The sequence below is a fragment of the Myotis lucifugus genome, unplaced genomic scaffold (assembly GCF_000147115.1).
Source record: "Myotis lucifugus unplaced genomic scaffold, Myoluc2.0 scaffold_123, whole genome shotgun sequence".
NCBI lineage: Eukaryota > Metazoa > Chordata > Mammalia > Chiroptera > Vespertilionidae > Myotis > Myotis lucifugus.
Window position 1 is genome coordinate 1,344,672 of NW_005871171.1, and position 17,978 is coordinate 1,362,649.

The 17,978-nt window shown below is 48.6% G+C and overlaps 1 protein-coding gene across 2 annotated transcripts in view; it reads right to left on the reverse strand.

Annotated features, from left to right (window-relative positions):
- EOGT (EGF domain specific O-linked N-acetylglucosamine transferase) overlaps positions 1-17,978 on the reverse strand; it is a 45,921-nt gene that overhangs the window by 8,798 nt on the left and 19,145 nt on the right. For both annotated transcript variants that reach the window (XM_023758113.1, XM_023758114.1), the window contains exons 8-12: positions 12,683-12,775; positions 12,265-12,336; positions 12,035-12,121; positions 11,314-11,382; positions 5,677-5,738 (exon numbers count right to left, since the gene is read on the reverse strand). In XM_023758113.1, the coding sequence (XP_023613881.1) occupies positions 5,677-5,738; positions 11,314-11,382; positions 12,035-12,121; positions 12,265-12,336; positions 12,683-12,775 (383 nt within the window). The remainder of the gene's footprint in view (positions 1-5,676; positions 5,739-11,313; positions 11,383-12,034; positions 12,122-12,264; positions 12,337-12,682; positions 12,776-17,978) is intronic.

Below are 17,978 nucleotides of genomic sequence, written 5' to 3' on the forward strand. Positions count from 1 at the left end.
GGAAGTAAGTATGGAAGGAAGGAAGGAAAGAAAGATAGAAGAAAGATAGTAGAAAGAAAGACAGAAAGAAAGAAAGAAAGAAAGAAAGAAAGAAAGAAAGGAAAGAAAGGAAAGAAAGAAAGAGAGAGAGAAAGAAAGAAAGGAAAGAGAGAAAGAAAGAAAGAGAGAGAAAGAGAGAAAGAGAAAGAAAGAGAGAGAGAGAAAGAAAGAAAGAAAGAAAGAAAGAAAGAAAGAAAAGAAAGGAAGAAAGAGAGAGAGAGAGAGAGAGAGAGAGAGAGAGAGAGAGAGAGAAAGAAAGGAAGAAAGAAAGAAAGAAAGAAAGAAAGAAAGAAAGAAAGAAAGAAAGAAGAAAGAAAGAAAGAGAGTAAGAAAGAAAAGAGAGAGAGGAAGAAAGAAAGAAAGAAAGAAAGAAAGAAAGAAAGAAAGAAAGAAAGAAAGAAAGAAAAGAAAAGAAAAGAGAGAGAGAGAGAAAGAAAGAGAGGGGGGGGAAGAAAGAAGAGAGGTAGTAAGTTATCTAACACTACAACTTAAAGAATTAGAAAGCGAACAACAAGAAAAGCCCAAAGTAAGTAGAAAGAAGGAAATAATAAAGATCAGTGAGGAAATAAATGACACAGAGTCTGAAAAAAAAGAAAAAATATAAAAGGTCAATAAAACCAAGAGCTGGTTCTTCAAAAGGATAAACAAGATTGGTAAACTTCTAGCCAGGCTTACCAGGAAACAAAGAGAGAGGACCCAAATAAACAAAATCAGAAACAAAAGAGGTGAAGTAACAACTGACCCCACAGAAATACAAAGGGTCGTAAGAAAAAAATACTATGAGCCCTACCCGGTTTGGCTCAGTGGATAGAGTGTTGGCCTGCGGACTGAAGGGCCCCAGGTTCGATTCTGGCCAAAGGCATGTACCTTGGTTGCGGGCACATCCCCAGTGGGAGGTGTGCAGGAGGCAACTGATCAATGTTTCTCTCTCATCGATGTTTCTAACTCTCTATCCCTCTACCTTCCTCTCTGTGAAAAATCAATAAAAATATTTTTTAAAAAAATACTATGAACGACTTTATTCCAACAAACGGGACAACCTGGAGGAAATGGACAGAATCCTAGAAAAGTACAACCTTCCAAAACTCAATCAGGAAGAACCAGAAAGCCTGAATAGGCCAAAAACTACTGATGAAATTGAAGCAGTAATAAAAATAATTCCCAACAAACAAAAACCCTAGTCCGAACAGTTTCACAGGAGAGTTTTACCAAATATTAAAAGAACTAACACCTATCCTCCTCAAACTATTCCAAAAATTCAAGAGTAAGGAACACTTCCAAATTCTTTCAATGAGGCTAGCATTACCTTAATTCCAAAACCAGATAAAGACATGACAAAGAAAGAGAACTACAGGCCAATATCCCTCATGAACATAGACACTAAAATCCTCAACAAAATATTAGCAAATCAGATCTAGCAATATATTAAAAAGATCATATACCATGACCAAGTGGGATTTATTCTGGGGATGCAAGGCTGGTACAATATCCACAAATCAAGAAATGTGATACAGCACATAAACAGAATGCAAGACAAAAATCATATGATCATATCAATTGATGTAGAAAAAGCACTTGACAAAATCCAACACCCTTTCTTGATAAAAACTCTTAGCAAAGTGGGAATAGAGGGATCAGATCTCAACATAATAAAAGTCATATATGACAAACTTATAGCCAACATCATATTCAATGGGCAAAAACTAAAACCATTTCCCCTAAGAACAAGAACAAGACAGGGATGCCCACTCTCACCACTCCTGTTCAACATAGTACTGGAAGTCCTAGCCATAGCAATCAGTCAAGAAGAAATAAAAGGCATCCAAATTGGAAAAGAGGAAGTAAAACTCTCATTAGTCACAGATGACATGATACTGTACATAAAAAACCCTAAAGACTCCATAAAAAACTACTAGATTTAATAAATGAATTCAGAACAAATGAAAATGTAGCAGGATACAAAATTAACACTCAGAAATCATAGCATTTTTATATACCAACTAGAGGCCCAGTGCACGAAATTCGTGCATGGGGGGGTTCCCTCAGCCCGGCCTTCACCCCCTCACAATCCGGGACCCCTCAGAGGATGTCCAACTGCTAGTTTAGGCCCAATCCCACAGATCAGGCTTAAACCAGCAGTCAGACATCCCTCTCACAATCCAGGACTGCTGGCTCCTAACCGTTCACCTGCCTGCCTGCCTGATCACCCCTAACCAGTCTCCTGCCTGCCTGATCACCCCTAACTGCTCACCTGCCTGCCTGATAGCCCCTAACCACTCTGCCTGCCTGCCTGATTGCCCCAACTGCTCATCTGACTGCCTGCCTGATCGCCCCTAACCACTCACCTGCCTGCTTGATTGCCCCTAACTGCTTGCCTGGCTGCCTGATCACCCCTAACTGCTCACCTGCCTGCCTGCCTAACTGCTCACCTGATTGCTTGATCACCCCTAACTGCTCGCCTACCTGCCTGATCACCCCTAACCGCCTCTGCCTCAGTCTCCACCGCCACGGCTTCATCTGGAATGATGTCCGGAATGACGTCTGGAAGGTTGTTCAGCTGGCCGGTCTAATTAGCATATTATGCTTTTATTATTATAGATAATGAACTCTCAGAAAGAGAAATTAAAAAGAACATCCCATTTGCCATTGCAACAAAAAATTAACACTTGGAGTGCGGGTGAATTTCCCGCCAAAATATAAGATGGCTCTGTCTTTTGGTTTGTTCCATCCACCAAAGGGTGGATTACAAACAAATATTTGGTAATACGCAGGACAATCGGCCCGAGTTTACACGTTTCCCGCACTCCACCGCAAATCTATATGAACCGAGTTAAAGACGGCTCCCGCGGAGTACGCGCAATTCACGCGAGCCGACTTAACTCGTTTCCCGCACTCCAAGTGTTAAGATACTTAGGAATAACGTTAACCAAGGAGGTAAACAACCTATACTCGGGAAACTACAAAAAGTTGAACAAAGAGATAGAGGAAGATATAAACAAGTGGAAGAATATACCATGTTCATTGATTGGAAGAATTAACATCAATATAATGTCCATCCTACCCAAAGCAATCTACAGATTTAATGCAATCCCGATTAAAATACCAATGGCGTATTTCACAGACCTAGTACAAACTCTCCAAAAATTCATATGGAACCATACAAGACCCTGAATAGCTGCAGCAATCTTTAGAAAGAAGAACAAAGTTGGAGGGATCACAATACCAGATATCAAGCTATATTACAAAGCCACTGTGCTCAAAACAGCCTGGTACTAGCACAAGAACAGGCATATAGATCACTGGAAAAGAACAGAGAACCCAGAAATCGACCCAAGCCACTAGTCTCAATTAATCTTTGACAAAGGAGGCAAGAGCATACAATGGAGTCAAAACAGTCTCTTCAATAAATGGTGTTGGGAAAATTGGACAGATACATACAAAAAAATGAAACTAGACCACCAACTTATACCATATACAAGAATAAACTCAAAATGGATAAAGGACTTAACCATAAGACGGGAAACCATAAAAATCTTAGAAGAATCCACAGGCAGAAAAATATCAGACATATGTCATAGCAATATCTTTACCGATACAGCTCCTAGGACAATGGAAACTAAGGAGAAAATAAACAAATGGGACAACATCAAAATAAAAAGCTTTTGCACAGCAAAAGAAATCATCAACAAAACAAGAAAGCCCACTGCATGGGAGAACATATTTGCCAATGTTATATCTGATAAGGGCCTAATCTCCAAAATTTATAGGGAACTAATACAACTTAACAAAAGGAAGTTAAACAATCCAATCAAAAAAATGGGCAAAGGACCTAAATTGACACTTTTCGAAAGTGGAATCACAGAAGGCCAAGAGACATATGAAAACATGCTCAAAGTCACTAATCATCCGATAGATGCAAATCTGAACGATGAGATACCATTGCACCCTGTCAGAATGGCCATCATCAATAAATCAACAAATGACAAGTGCTGGCGAGGATGCGGAGAAAAAGGAACCCTCGTGCACTGCTGGTGGGAATGCACACTGGTGCACAGCCACTGTGGAGAACAGTATTGAGTTTCCTCAAAAAATTAAAAATGGAACTCCCATTTGACCCAGTAATCCCACTTCTAGGAATATATCCCAATAAATCAGAAACACCAATCAGAAAGGACATATGCACCCCTATGTTCATAGCAGCACAATTTACAATAGCTAAGATTTGGAAACAGCCTAAGTGCCCATTAGCAGATGAGTGGATTAAGAAACTGTGGTACATCTACACAATGGAATATTATGCTGCTGTAAAAAAGAACTGTTACCATTCACCACAGCATAGATAGACATGGAGAGCCTTATGCTAAGCGAAATAAGCCAGTCAGAGGAAGAGAAATATCACATGATCTCACTCATATGTGGAATCTAATGAACCACATAAACTGATGAACAAAATAAACCCAGTGCCCTGGCTGGTTTGACTCAGTGGATAGAGCATTGACCTGTGGACTGAAGGGTCCCAGGTTTGATTCCGGTCTAAGGACACGTGCCTCGGTTGTTGGCTCGATCCCCAGTAGGGGGTATACAGGAGGCAGCCAATCAATGATTCTCTCTCATCATTGATGTTTCTATCTCTCTCTCCCTCTCCTTTCCTCTCTGAAATCAATCCTATCTAATAATAGACAAACATGGTAATTGACTGTTCCTTCGCTATGCCTCCCATTGGCTAATCAGCGTGATATGCAAATTAACTGCCAACAAAGATGGTGACTAATTTGCATATGTAGGCACCAAGCAACAGAGCAAAGCCCGCCGGCCCTGGGCAGGAGCAGCGAGTGAAGGCAGGCGTGGCGAGCGAAGATCGAAGCCCGCCACACTGGCCCTGCCCCAGGGGCCCCAGCCACGAGCAAAGAGCTAAGCCCGGCTGAAGCGAAGAGCAAAGAGCTAAGCCAGCCACGCTGGCCCCGCCCCCTGGGCCCGATCGGAAAGAGCGAAGCCTGCCGTGCCCGCCCCTCCCGGCGAAGAGCGAAGGCCTGGGTTCCGGGCGCCGGAGAAAAAACTGGTGCCAGCAGCCAGGGGAAGGGGCCCTGAGGGGCCCCAGACTTCGAGAGGGCACAGGCCGGGCTGAGGGACCCACCCAAGTGCACAAATTTTTGTGCCCTGGGCCTCTAGTAAAAATATTTTTTAAAAAAAATAGACCAGAGACACAGAAGCATGACCAGACTGTTGACCATCAGAGGGAAGGTGGGGTCAGTGGGTGGAAAGAGCTCAACCAATGAACTTGTTTGCATATATTCATAGCCCGTGGACACAGACAATGGGGTGGTGAGGGCCTTGGGCGGGGGGACGGGAGTGGGCTGCAAGAGGTTAATGGGGGAAAAAGGGAGGCCTATGTAATGCTTTCAACAATAAAGATTTTTAAAAAGAAAGAAAGAGAGATGAGATAGTAAGGTAGCAACATGAGGCCCGGAACAGCGCAGAGCACTCGCCCTGTGCTGTCTCACCTGCCCACCTCACTCCCTGCGGGCCTCTGCTGCCCCTACCAGCCTAGAGGCCAGCACTCCAGTCAGAAACCCTCCTCCCCCTCCCCGACGCATCCAAGCAGAGACACCAGCTCTGCCCAGGGTGCTGGTCACTTACTTATATTTGTAATCGACGATCTGGACTTCAAATGTGGAGACCGTTTTCAATGCATTCACGAGCTGCGAAAGCAACAGAAACACGTGAAATTTCTTTTCCTTCCCCAGTTTTACTTATATTTGAGTCCTCAATTTCTTCTTTCCCGTATAAAGTATTTTTCAGGTACTAAACAGCCTCAGGTCTATTGCTCTAACCTTCACTGAGATCCCGTGTGGGCTGCACCCCTGGACACATGACCTCTCTGAGTTCCACAGTGGCTGGTTCTGAGGCTGCTCGGACCCGTTTGGGTCAGAGTGCTCGGAGGGAGGCTGGCTGCGTGCCAGCTCTCACTACTACCATTTGCTAGTTTTTCCCTCCAGTTTCAGCCCGTAGTTCCTGGGCCCTTGCTGGTTCCAGACATTATGTTAAGGATTTTCTTCCTATCCATTTTCTCATTTCAGACAAACCATTAGTGCTTTGGACCTCATCCTCTGGAAATACAATTCTTGGCAGAAAAACATTTTCAATATTTCTACACAGAAAAACAATTGTTCTTTTAACAAACAGAAGGTAAAAAAGCAAATTAACCTACTAGTAAAATCAAAGCCAGGGTTTCTATGTCCCTGAGAATTAGGCCACCTTAACCCAATACTGTGACTCCCGGCTCTTCACAAATGCCTGCGCCTGTGGCCTATGCCCTGTGTCTGTGTCCTGTTTCCTGTGTCTGTGTCCTGTGTCCTGTGCCCCGTATCTGTGCCCTGTGTCCTATGCCCTGTGTCCTGTGCCCCGTATCTGTGTCCTGTGTCCTATGCCCTTAGCTTGTGTCCTGTGCCCTGTGTCCTATGCCCTGTGTCCTGTGCCCCGTATCTGTGTCCTGTGTCTGTCCTGTGTCCTGTGTCCTATGCCCTGAGCCTGTGTCCTGTGTCATGTGCCTGTGGCACACAGATGCACACCGACGGTTACAAAGCCTCGCTGACTATGCCCTTACATTGTGCTGGCCCTTCTCGGCTTAGGTGCAGGTCTCCATCCGCATTCACTCCTCCCCAGAGCCTGACTGCTCTGTGCGCCTGTACGTGATGCCCCGGAGGCTCAGCGCAGGACGGACTGCGCAGCCCTGCACATCCTTTCCCAGGTCTCACAAGTCCCAGATCCAAAGTTTAAGCCTGGAGTAGGCGGCTCCCCAGAACACGCGTGAACCCTTCACTGGCCCCACGGCACCGTTCCAAGGGCCCACATGCCCGGAACCTGAACTCAGGAACCTTTCAGAAGCAAAAGTCCATTTTCCAGGAAGAATGGGTGCTGACACCCCCAAAGTCCCACAGGGCCTGGGTCAGGGACTCAGACTTGAGCCTCGCCTCCCACCTCCTCGCCCAAAGATCTGCCAAAAGCCTCCATTTTCTCCACAGCCGACGTCATAGCACTGGCTTCTGTGTGGGCGACGGCCCCTCTTGGTGACCATTCGGGCGGCGGCCCCGCTCGGTGACCATTCAGGTGGTGGCCCCGCTCGGTGACCATTCGGGCGGCCGCCCCGCTCGGTGACCATTCGGGCCGCCCGCCCCGCTCGGTGACCATTCGGGCGGCCGCCCCGCTCGGTGACCATTCAGGCGGCTGCTCCACTCGGTGACCCTTTGGGCGGCGGCCCCGCTCGGTGACGGCTTGGGTGGCAGGAAGGGACTGTGGCCTGTGGCCGCCTGCCTGAGGCCCTACCCAGGAGGTGGCGCTGGAGGCTGTCTGCCCCAACGCTTGCCTCCTCCGTGCTACTTTCTAGTGTCACTTTCGGGAAAAGAAGCAGTGGGTGTCCCCTGGTTGTCTAATGCGTCACTCCTGCGGGTCAGAGCCCCGCCCTTGGGGGGCTCTGAGGGGCTCTAGGGAGCCGAGGGGGCTGCGTCCCCAGCCCTGCGGGCCTTCCTCCACAAGAGCCTCCACCCTGCACGTGTCTGCGCCAGCGTCTATGAAGGTGAGGCTCTGCACACCACCTCCAGCCGACCATGAGGGCAGGGAGGCGCCCGCAGCAGCCCTCCGTCCCCGCCCTGAGCGAGCACGTGCGTGGCCACCCCAGGTCAGCTTCCCACTTCGTGGGTGCTGGTCCTGGGTGGGCAGCAGTGTGTGTGTGTGTGTGAGTGTATGTGTGTTTCTGTGAGTGTGTGTCTGTGTGTCTCTGTGTGTGTCTAGCTGCGTCACTGTGTGTCTGTGTGTCTATATCTGTGTATCTATGACTTTGTGTGTCTGTGTGTGACTGTGTGTCTGTATGGAACTGTGTCTTTGTGTGCGACTATGTGTCTGTGTGTATCTATCTGTGTCACTGTGTGTATGTCTATGTCTGTATCTGTGTGTCTGTGACTGTCTGTGTGTGACTATCTGTGTCTTTGTGTGTGACTATGTGTCTGTGTGTGACTGTCTGTGTGTCTATATCTGTATATCTATGACTTTGTGTGTCTGTATGGGACTGTGTCTTTGTGTGTGACTATGTGTCTGTGTCTGTGTCTGTGTGTATCTATCTGTGTCACTGTGTGTATGTCTGTGTCTGTATCTGTATGTCTGTGACTATGTGTCTGTCTGTGTCTTTGTGTGTGACTATGTGTCTGTGTGTGACTGAATATGTGTGTGTGTGGCTGTGTGTTTGTATGTGTGCCTGTGTGTGACTGTGTCTGTTTGTATCTATCTGTGTCACTGTGTCTGTGTGTATGTGACTGTGTGTGTGACTGTGTCTCTGTGTCTGTGACTGTATGCATATCTGAATGTGACTATGTGTCTGTCTGTGTCTGTGCGTCTGTGACTGTAGGTGTATCTCTGTGTCTGTGTGTGTGTGCGCATGTCCCCATCCCCCGCTGAGAACCATCTCACTCAGCCTGAAGCTCTGCAGTCCTTCAGAAACGGGAGCCCCACATGAATCACCTTGCGAGTGAGATGTTAGCCCTTACCCTAAGCTACCGACAGTCTGAGGTCTTTTATTGTCACTTTGGGTAAACGGGTAATTTAATATTGTGTCACAGTGATATATGATCTTTTCGGTCAAGTATGTTTGACAGTATTCCCGGGGTCCAGGTTTTTAAAGGAGACTTTTTTTAACCTGGAAATGGCTTTGGGTTATTCCCCTATAATGCCTCAAACATTTGTTCTCTCTCCCTATAAAAGAGAAGTTTTAAACTAATTTGGCCTACTTAACATACTAAAATTACATGGGAAGATTTGTCAAATGAAATCATTCTAGTTGCTATCTTGAAACACTAAGTATTACTGTATATACGTTCAAATCTCAGTGGAGGCACGACTCAGGCAATTGAGTGTCCACAAGAAGGGGCTGTGAGGAGCCGCCAGGTGGACACCACAGCAGGCAGCACGCTTGGCCAGCACGGGCTGGGCACCGCCTCAGCCCCTGGCCCTGAACCCTGCCTGGCTCACTGCTGCCAAGCTCCACGCAGGCACCCGAGCTCCACGCAGGGACCCGAGCTCCACGCAGACGCGGGAGGACGAGAAGGTCCACAGCACCAGGTCCCCAAGGTGCACCATCCAGGCCCCGCGGAAGTGGACACCTGGTACTGGAGCTTTATAAAGGGGCCCAAACCAGGGCCAAAGGAGCACCGTCCTCTTCCCAGACAGGGTGTTTGCACTCACAGGCTGACATGAGACAGCAAGCTGCTCAGCTCGGCACCCGCCAGCATCCCTCAGGCCCAGCAAGGTGCTGGCTGGAACCGGCAAACACCCGAGGGCCAGGCCTGGAGCCCCGACTGTGAGGGCTGCCCCTTTAGGGCGGCAACAACGTGCATGTGAAACAAGAGGGTAACGACCAGGCATGGCAGGCCCTGGGCGGCCCCGAGATCCTATGACCTGGACATTTCCCACAGGAGCCCTGGGTGACAACTGCTGTGGGAAGGAGACGCGCAGACTTTCGACAGACACGTGGCTACATATTCTGTCCTAAATGCCAGACAGGGCCCTCTCCCCTAAAACCATGGCTACCACAGCTGGGGGAGCCCCCCAGGCCCTTCCTCCGGGCACTCACATCACAGCGGGAAACCTTTAAGACACGGCCTTCCGTGTGCGCCCCAATGCCCCATTCCCTGTCAGGATGAGATCCACTAACAAAATTAAATGCCCAAGTGACTTTCTCACCAGAAAAAGATCAAGCCCGCGCCCTCCAAGGCGCTGTTACAGTCCTAAGACAAGCTTGAGCCAGAAACCCCTGAACAACGTCTACAAAAGGTGACCGTGGGGTCTGGGCTGACCACGGCCAGCAAGAGCACAACGCTGAGGAGCACAGCTTCGTCCAGGCACTCACATCCACACTTGAGACAATACCCTCCGGAGAGCCCTGCGAGCCTGAGGGCCAGTGAGCGCGACCCCGTCGATCCCCGTGGAACACTAGCGGCCATGGCAGGAGCCCGGGACGGAGAGGAACGCTTTGTATGGGATTTGAGAGTCATCACACTGCAGAGGACAGACGTCTGGTGGTGCCAGATCCTTTTTCTGTGCTTACCACCTCATCTGAGGCCGTCGCTGTTTACAGTTCTAGACTTAGAAGAAGCCTTTTACCACATACCCCTGGGTCCTGAGTCCCAGGAACTGTGTGCCTTTGAATGGGACGATCCAGAGACTAACGGGAAACACCAGTGTTGCTGGATGGTGCTCCCACCAGGCGTAGCCAGGAAAGACGGGAAAGGTGCGAGACCTTCGGAATTACATGCTTCACGGAGAACGCAGTCTAAGGCAAGACTGAAAGGATGACTATGTCATGAAACCAACTTAACTCGGGATGAGGTCTCATCAGTTGCCCTAGAGCAAGCTCCAGTCGAGGCCGTGTGGAAGCTTAAGCATACTGTAAAAATATTCGACACTATAAAATGTGTGCAGTCTCCGGGTGCTGCTTTATCTGGCCTCAAGACTTGGGAAAATGCACAGTGAGGTCAGCTACAACCAAAGCAGGAGGGACCCTGTGAAGTCCCTCTAGTTAGTCCCCTTTCAAATAAAACAGGACGATGGACCCCACCTGGCCAAGAAGAGAAGACAGGCATCTCAAAAGAGGACTTCTTCCGCCCAGGATCCGGACCAGCCTGTAGAAACCTGAGTTACCTGTCTTAACTTGCTACTGAGTGAACATAAACAATGTTTTCCTTTCCTGGTTGTGATATTTGCTTGTCCAGTCCTAGTATTCAAGTATTCTAAGCATATTTCTTGTGCTTTCTTGCACTCTTCCTGACTCACTGTCCCCTCTTGGCAGGAAGTGGCTAAAGCAGTCATCCCCCTGTTCCCCAAGACTGAGGAATGAACTACAGAAAGTGGGGGTTGTAACCTGGTCCTACCCTGTTTCTCACCTGACCCAGAACCAGGACCCAGCACATGGCAGGTGCTCAGTGCATGTTTGGGGAGCAAATCTCACTGCTGTGAGTACATCTGCAGCCATGCTACTGCAGGCATGGCCTCAGGCGAGGTGAAATACAGTCTGTGAGTTGATGCAGTTGAAATGAGTTTGGGAGTCTAACAAGTGGTTTGGCGCCGTTCAGTAAAAAGCCAATAAATGAACTGGGCATAGCCATCAAACTTTTCTAAAGGCTAATAAGTTCAATCAAAACAGTTAATGCAATGTGAAAAATGAAACACACTAGTTAGAGGAAGTTAAGTCCAATGTGGTGACGTTAAAAATGCATGCCACACACTCACCTCATTTTGGTTGAGTATTTTCCGGTACTCTGTGCTCCGTGCAAGAATGGTGACTCTAATTTTTCCATCCTGTAATCAGAAGGCAAGGCAAAATAATGCTGTCTATGCCTGGACAGGTGAGTGAACACCTAAACCTCAAATGTGATTTTCACAAAGAGATGAAACGCAATAAGGACACATTTATGGAACTTTTTTTAAAAAATTTAATCCTAATTCCTTCACAGTGCTCTCAGGGAATAAAAAATGCATCTCCTTTGGCCACAGAAGACAAACCAGTTCATTACACTTCTGTGTGGATGGGTGGGTAGATTTTTTAGCAGAAGCTGTGTGGCTCAGGTGGGGATTTGGGCTGTATGGGGAAATGTGGCAAAAGGAAGAGAAAGAGAAGAAAGTACATTCGTCCACTCTCCCTAGTTTATCTTTCATAAATTGTAGACATCTGATTTCTAACACTCAGGTTCAGAAACTAGCACAGAAAACGTTGTCTTCTGAGTATTTCTTTTCTGCAAAGGTGGTATTGATTTTTTATTCAGGGTAAAAGTCAAGGCCACCCGGAACCCAAAACGCAGTAAGTCCTCACTTATCATCTTTAAGCTACACAACACATAACAAAACCAATGTTACCACAGGCTAATGAAGTTCCTAGGCATCTCATCAACGGTATAAGGAAACGGCTTTGAGCGAAGCGGCATTGCTCTAGGACCTGCTGTGGGCCCATTACCTTGGGTCCCTCCTGTGTGATGTTCAGTCTGTGTAGCACATGCTGGGAAAACGCCCGGAACAGCCCGGTACTGTGGCAGCCAGAAATCTAAAATAAAAGAATAGTTCATATTACAATGAATATTTCTGTTACTATTTCAAAGGTTCTCAAGTTATATACAAATGTTATCTTAAAATAGATCAAGAATAAGTTTTATAAATATGAATGTTCACCACAGATAACATTCTTACCAGAGGGGTGTTATAGAAGAGCCCGTATCTCATCCGGGGGAGCAGTGAAAAAACCGCTTCTTTAAAACACACCTGACAATAAAGACATTTTGAAAGGTAAGAAGAAACAATTTGTACCCTTCACACCAAAACAGCACTTATAATTACAGAAAATAAATTTTAACTAACCTCTATTTTACATTAAAATATTTTTGAATAGCAAACTATTTCATTCAAGTGAAATTTGTGTTTTTGGAAAAGCTATGAAAAAATGTTTTAAAAGCTACAGAGTTTAACAATGAGGATTCCAGTTACCAAAAAGGAAACTAAAAAGTAAGAAATCAATGGTAATAGCTACTAGGACCCATATTCAGTATATACGTGATGAGTGAGTCACTGCAATGACAAGTAATATAGACATTTCAGCGGTTTCCAGTACCCTTTTGGAGTCATAGGTTTTCAGATGAATCACGTCATAATCCGTAAATGCCTTCCACGTGTCAGAGAAGAGGTCCCCGTAGCCATAGGTGCTCTGAAAGAGGAAACAAAATAAGTCCGGGCAATAAAATCGCTCAACGTGGCTCTCTGAGAATGTAAAACACACCAGCACTGGCCTGAGTGTGAAGAAGGAACGATCCTAAGCAAGCTATGAAGTCCAGGTAAGAAAACCAGCTTCCACCGTGGGCCTCATTGATGTACTGTCATCAAAAAGAATCACCACAGCCCTGACCAGTTTGGCTCAGTGGCTAGAGCGTCGGCCTGTGGACTGAAGAGTCCCAGGTTTGATTCTGGTCAAGGGCATGTACCTTGGTCGCGGGCACATCCCCAGTAGGGGGCGTGCAGGAGGCAGCTGATGGATGTTTCTCTCTCATGGATGTTCCTAACTCTCTATCCCTCTCCCTTCCTCTCTGTAAAAACTCAATACAATGTATTAAAAAAAAAAAAAGAATCACCACAATTTCAGCCTTAGTCTCCTCAGAGTGGTTTGTTTCTCCACCCCAACCCTTAGTATTTGCATGTCTGCAATGTCAGCTGTTGTGGGCTTTTTTCCTGTGAGTTTTCTATCCACGGTACAAGTACACACAACACATGCACACACCACCGTTTGCACACACTCTGATATGCTCAGTGAACAAAACCATTTGGGTAAATATCTTTGGAAATAAATTTCAGAGCAAGAAAAATGCTTTGAAAAGTTTTAACATTAAAAACATAATGTGTGTAACTCTGACATGATCTACCCATTGACTAATGAGTAGTATGATAACATCCCATTAACATTAATAATAAGAGAAGAAATAATAGCATCTTGCACGCTCCTATGTCCCAGGCACTGTTCTAAGCATTTGATATTATTAACACACTAGAGGCCCGGTGCACAAAAATTTGTGCACTCGGAGGGGTCCCTCAGCCCGGCCTGTGCCCTCTCGCAGTCTGGGACCCCTTGGGGGATGTCCACCTGCTGGCTTAGGCCTGCTCCCCAGGGGAACGAGCCTAAGCTGACAGACATCCCTCTGGCAGCCCGGGAGCCCTCGGAGGATGTCCACTTGCCAGCAGGGACCAGGCCTAAGCTGCAGTCAGACATCCTTAGTGCTGCTGAGGAGGTGGGAAAGGCTCCCACCACCACTGCTGTGCTGGCATCCGTCAGCCTGGCTTGTGGCTGAGCAGAGCTCCCCCTGTGGGAGTGCACTGACCACCAGGGGGCAGCTCCTGCATTGAGCGTCTGCCCCCTGGTGGTCAGTGTGTGTCATAGTGGCTAGTCATTCCCAGTCGTTCTGCTGTTAGGGTCAATTTGCATATTACCCTTTTATTATATAGGATAGAGGCCTGGTGCACGGGTGGGGGCCGGCTGGTTTGCCCTGAAGGGTGTCCCGGATCAGGGTGGGAGTCCCACTGGGGTGCCTGGCCAGCCTGAGTGAGGGGCTGAGGGCCGTTTTCAGGCTCGCCACAGCGCCTTCAGAGTGGGGGTCCCCACTGGGGTGCCTGGCCAGCCTGGGTGAAGGGCTGATGGCTGTTTGCAGGCTGGTCAAGCCCCCCAGTGGGGACCCTCACCCCATGAGGGTGTGGCCAGCCTGGGTGAGGGGCTGAGGGCTGGCCACAGCCCCTTCAGGGTGGGGGTGGGGGGTCCCACTGGGGTGCCTCGCCAGCCTGGGTGAGGGGCTCAGGGCTGGCCAAGCCCCCCAGCGGGGACCCTCACCCATGGGAGTGTGGCCAGCCTGGGTGAGGGGCTGATGGCCGTTTTCAGGCTGGCCACGGCCACAGGCTGGAAGCAGGTATCTGGGATTTATTTATCTTCTATAATTGAAACTTTGTAGCCTTGAGCAGAGCTCAGGGCCGGCCAGGGCAGGCGGGAAGCTTGGCTTCCTCCATTGCCAGGGGCAACCCAAGCCTCCTGCTCGCTCCGTGGCCACCGCCACATTTGTGACGGAGTGAGGGAGTGATGGTTAATTTGCATATCACTCTTTTATTAGATAGGATTAAACCAGCCCACAAACTTAATGAGCTATGTAATATCATTACCCCCTTTTTACAGATGAGGAAACTGAGACACAATTTCCCTAAATTGTAGAGCTGGTGTTTGTAGGGCTTGGATGAGCCCAGTCTGTTTGGTTCCAGACTCCATGTTTGCAACCTGTGAACATGCAGAAACTAGTACTTTCCAGTACATTTACCAAATGCATTAGATTTTTGAAAAGTAGAAATTAATTACATGATCCATCAGCTAAAGGAGGCAGATTAATTTATTTTATTTTAAAATTGTGTAACTTAGATTGAAAATCAGCCAATAGAAATAAGAAATATCAAAGTGTCAGTTGGTTATATATTATGTTCATATCGTTTTATCTTTATAGCACTTTTTTCAGATTATGAAATTTTTATGTTGCACATTTTAGAGGTATTTCAGAATTATTGAGAACTGTTGCCTTGGCTGGTGTTCACAGTGGTTAGAGCATTGACCAGCACACCAAAGAGTTTTGGATTCAATTCCCTGTCAATGGCACGTACCTAGGTTGCAGGGAGGCAACCAATCAACATTTCAATAACTCTCTCACATCAGTGTTGCTCTCTCTCTCTCTCTGTCTCCCCCCACCCTTCCACTCTCTCTAAAAAAAAATCAAATGAAAAATATCAGGTGAGGATTAACAACCACAACAAAAATATTGAGAACTGTTAAATGTGGTGATAAAAAAATAATTCCTTCCTTCAATGTCTCTCCAATGCCAGTCTAAGAAAGGCCCTTCTCAACACCACCAAAAGTGAAATGTCCCAGTCCTGGCTCAATCCTATATAATAAAAGGCTAATATGCAAACTGACCAAACTGCTGAATGACCAGTTGCTATGATGCACACCGACCAGTAGAGAGCAGATCGTAAAGGTCAGCAAGCTCTGACCTGCAGCCTGGCCACTTCCCTGCTCCTGCCCTGGGCACCGGCGCATGGAGGCCCTCGGGACTGGCACTGAGGCAGCACGTCCACCGTCAGGGCTCCAGGTCACAGCCGGCCCGTCACAGTGCTGCTTCCTTCAAGGCCTCACCAGCAAGAGAGGGCGGCAGTGGCCCCACGCGGCCTTGCCGCTGTTCCGGTGCAGCCGTCAGCCTTCGGTGGGCCTCCATTCCGAGTGACCCAGCAGACCTGGCTGCCTGAGAATCGGCGTGAGCAGCAGGCAAAGGCCTCGCTGCCCCAGTTGGCAGAGTTGAAATGGATGCAGAGAGCAGCCAGGAGGGAGGTAACATCAGGATGTCTGCCTGCTGGACGACTCCCACCTGCCTGCCCGACAGCCCCAGCCCCTCTGCCTGACACACGTGCCAGAAAACAGCCAGTGGCTGAGCAGCACGCTCCCCTAGCAGCCCAGGGGGTGAAGCCAGCCCCGCAGGGCTCGGTGCCCATGAGGGAGACAGGGACAAGCACGCAGCAAGAGCCCAGGAAGCTCTGGGAAGGAAGGGAAGTGTCTGGAGAACTTCCATCCACGTCCCAGGTTCTGCAGGGACCGCTGGGAGGGATACAGCACTGTGGCTTCAGGCGCAGATCTGGGTTAGCGGCCACACGGGAACCCTGACTCCACCTCCATGACTGTTCTCGGAGGGCAGCCCGCTGCTCGGACCTCGGCTTCCCCTCCTGTGAAACAGGCTGCTCAGCCCTGGTCCATTGATGCTGTGAGTATGAAAGGAGATGACACCAGGTGTCATTTTTAAAAAGCCACCACCACACTGAGTAACCTCAGGGCTGCCGATGACCAGCAATCGCGGCCTAGAAGCCCTCACACAGAAAGAGAGAAAGAAAGAGACAGTGTGCCCTTTGCTCACAGAAACATTTCCAAGAAATGAAACTGGTGGCAGCAAAACTGGAGGACAAGGAAAATATAAACCCATGACGCACCCCAGCCAGAATCAGAGAACCAGGGACGCACCCCGAGTCGGACTCAGAGAACCAGGGAGGCACCCACAGCCGGACTCAGAGAACCAGGGACGCACCCACAGCCGGACTCAGAGAACCAGGGACACAGTCATGGCCGGACTCAGAGAACCAGGGATGCACCCACAGCCGGACTCAGAGAACCAGGGACGCAGTCACGGCCGGACTCAGAGAACCAGGGACGCAGTCACGGCCGGACTCAGAGACCCAGGGACACAGTCACAGCCGGACTCAGAGAACCAGGGACGCAGTCACGGCCGGACTCAGAGACCCAGGGACACAGTCACAGCCGGACTCAGAGACCCAGGGACACAGTCACAGCCGGACTCAGAGACCCAGGGACACAGTCACGGCCGGACTCAGAGACCCAGGGACACAGTCACAGCCGGACTCAGAGACCCAGGGACACAGTCACAGCCGGACTCAGAGAACCAGGGACACAGTCACAGCCGGACTCAGAGACCCAGGGACACAGTCACAGCCGGACTCAGAGAACCAGGGACACAGTCACAGCCGGACTCAGAGAACCAGGGACGCAGTCACGGCCAAGACTTAGGGAACCGAGTCCCATCAGACTTCAGGGAAACCAAGGGCCTCAGAAGTGGGGAAAATGAAAACCTGCCTACGTAGCCTGACCACGAGCTTCCTGTAAGTGAAAAAAATGTTACCAAAACGATTTCCCCTTCTGCACAAGAATTGGACCTGCAGTCCGCTGTCTCCCTCTGCTCCCTGGCGTGTGTCACCTGTGCTTCGAGCTAACACTGCTTATGATTTAATAGATGCTTTCTCTGTAAACTGTACCTGGACCGGGAAACCAGGTAATGACTCCTGGAACTGGCCGTCTCTCTCTGGGGACCCTGGAGGCATTGCCAATGCAGCTGTCCCAGGACATACAGGGGACATCTGTAGGACCCGAGTCCAGGCCTGCCCCCAGGCGTCTGCCTCCTTGCACCGGAGCTGTGCTGTGTGGGCGGCTAGAAAGACGCCTTCCAATCACAGCCAGTCGGCCTGGAGGTCAAATCCCTCTAGTATTAACTACAACAATCAAGGCTTAACTACAACAAGACTGCGCACAAAGACCACTAGGGGGTGTACCAAGAAAGCGTAAAAAATGCGGAGACAAAGAAACAGGACAAAACTATCAAGGGAGGATATTGAGTTCAGAACCACACTTTTGAGGTCTCTCAAGAGGCTTCTAGAGTCTGTCGATAAACTTGATGAGATGTACAGGAAATCTAATGAGACCCTCGATGGTGTGATAAAGGACCATCTAGAAAGTAAGCATACACTGACTGAAATAAAGAATATTATACAGACTCCCA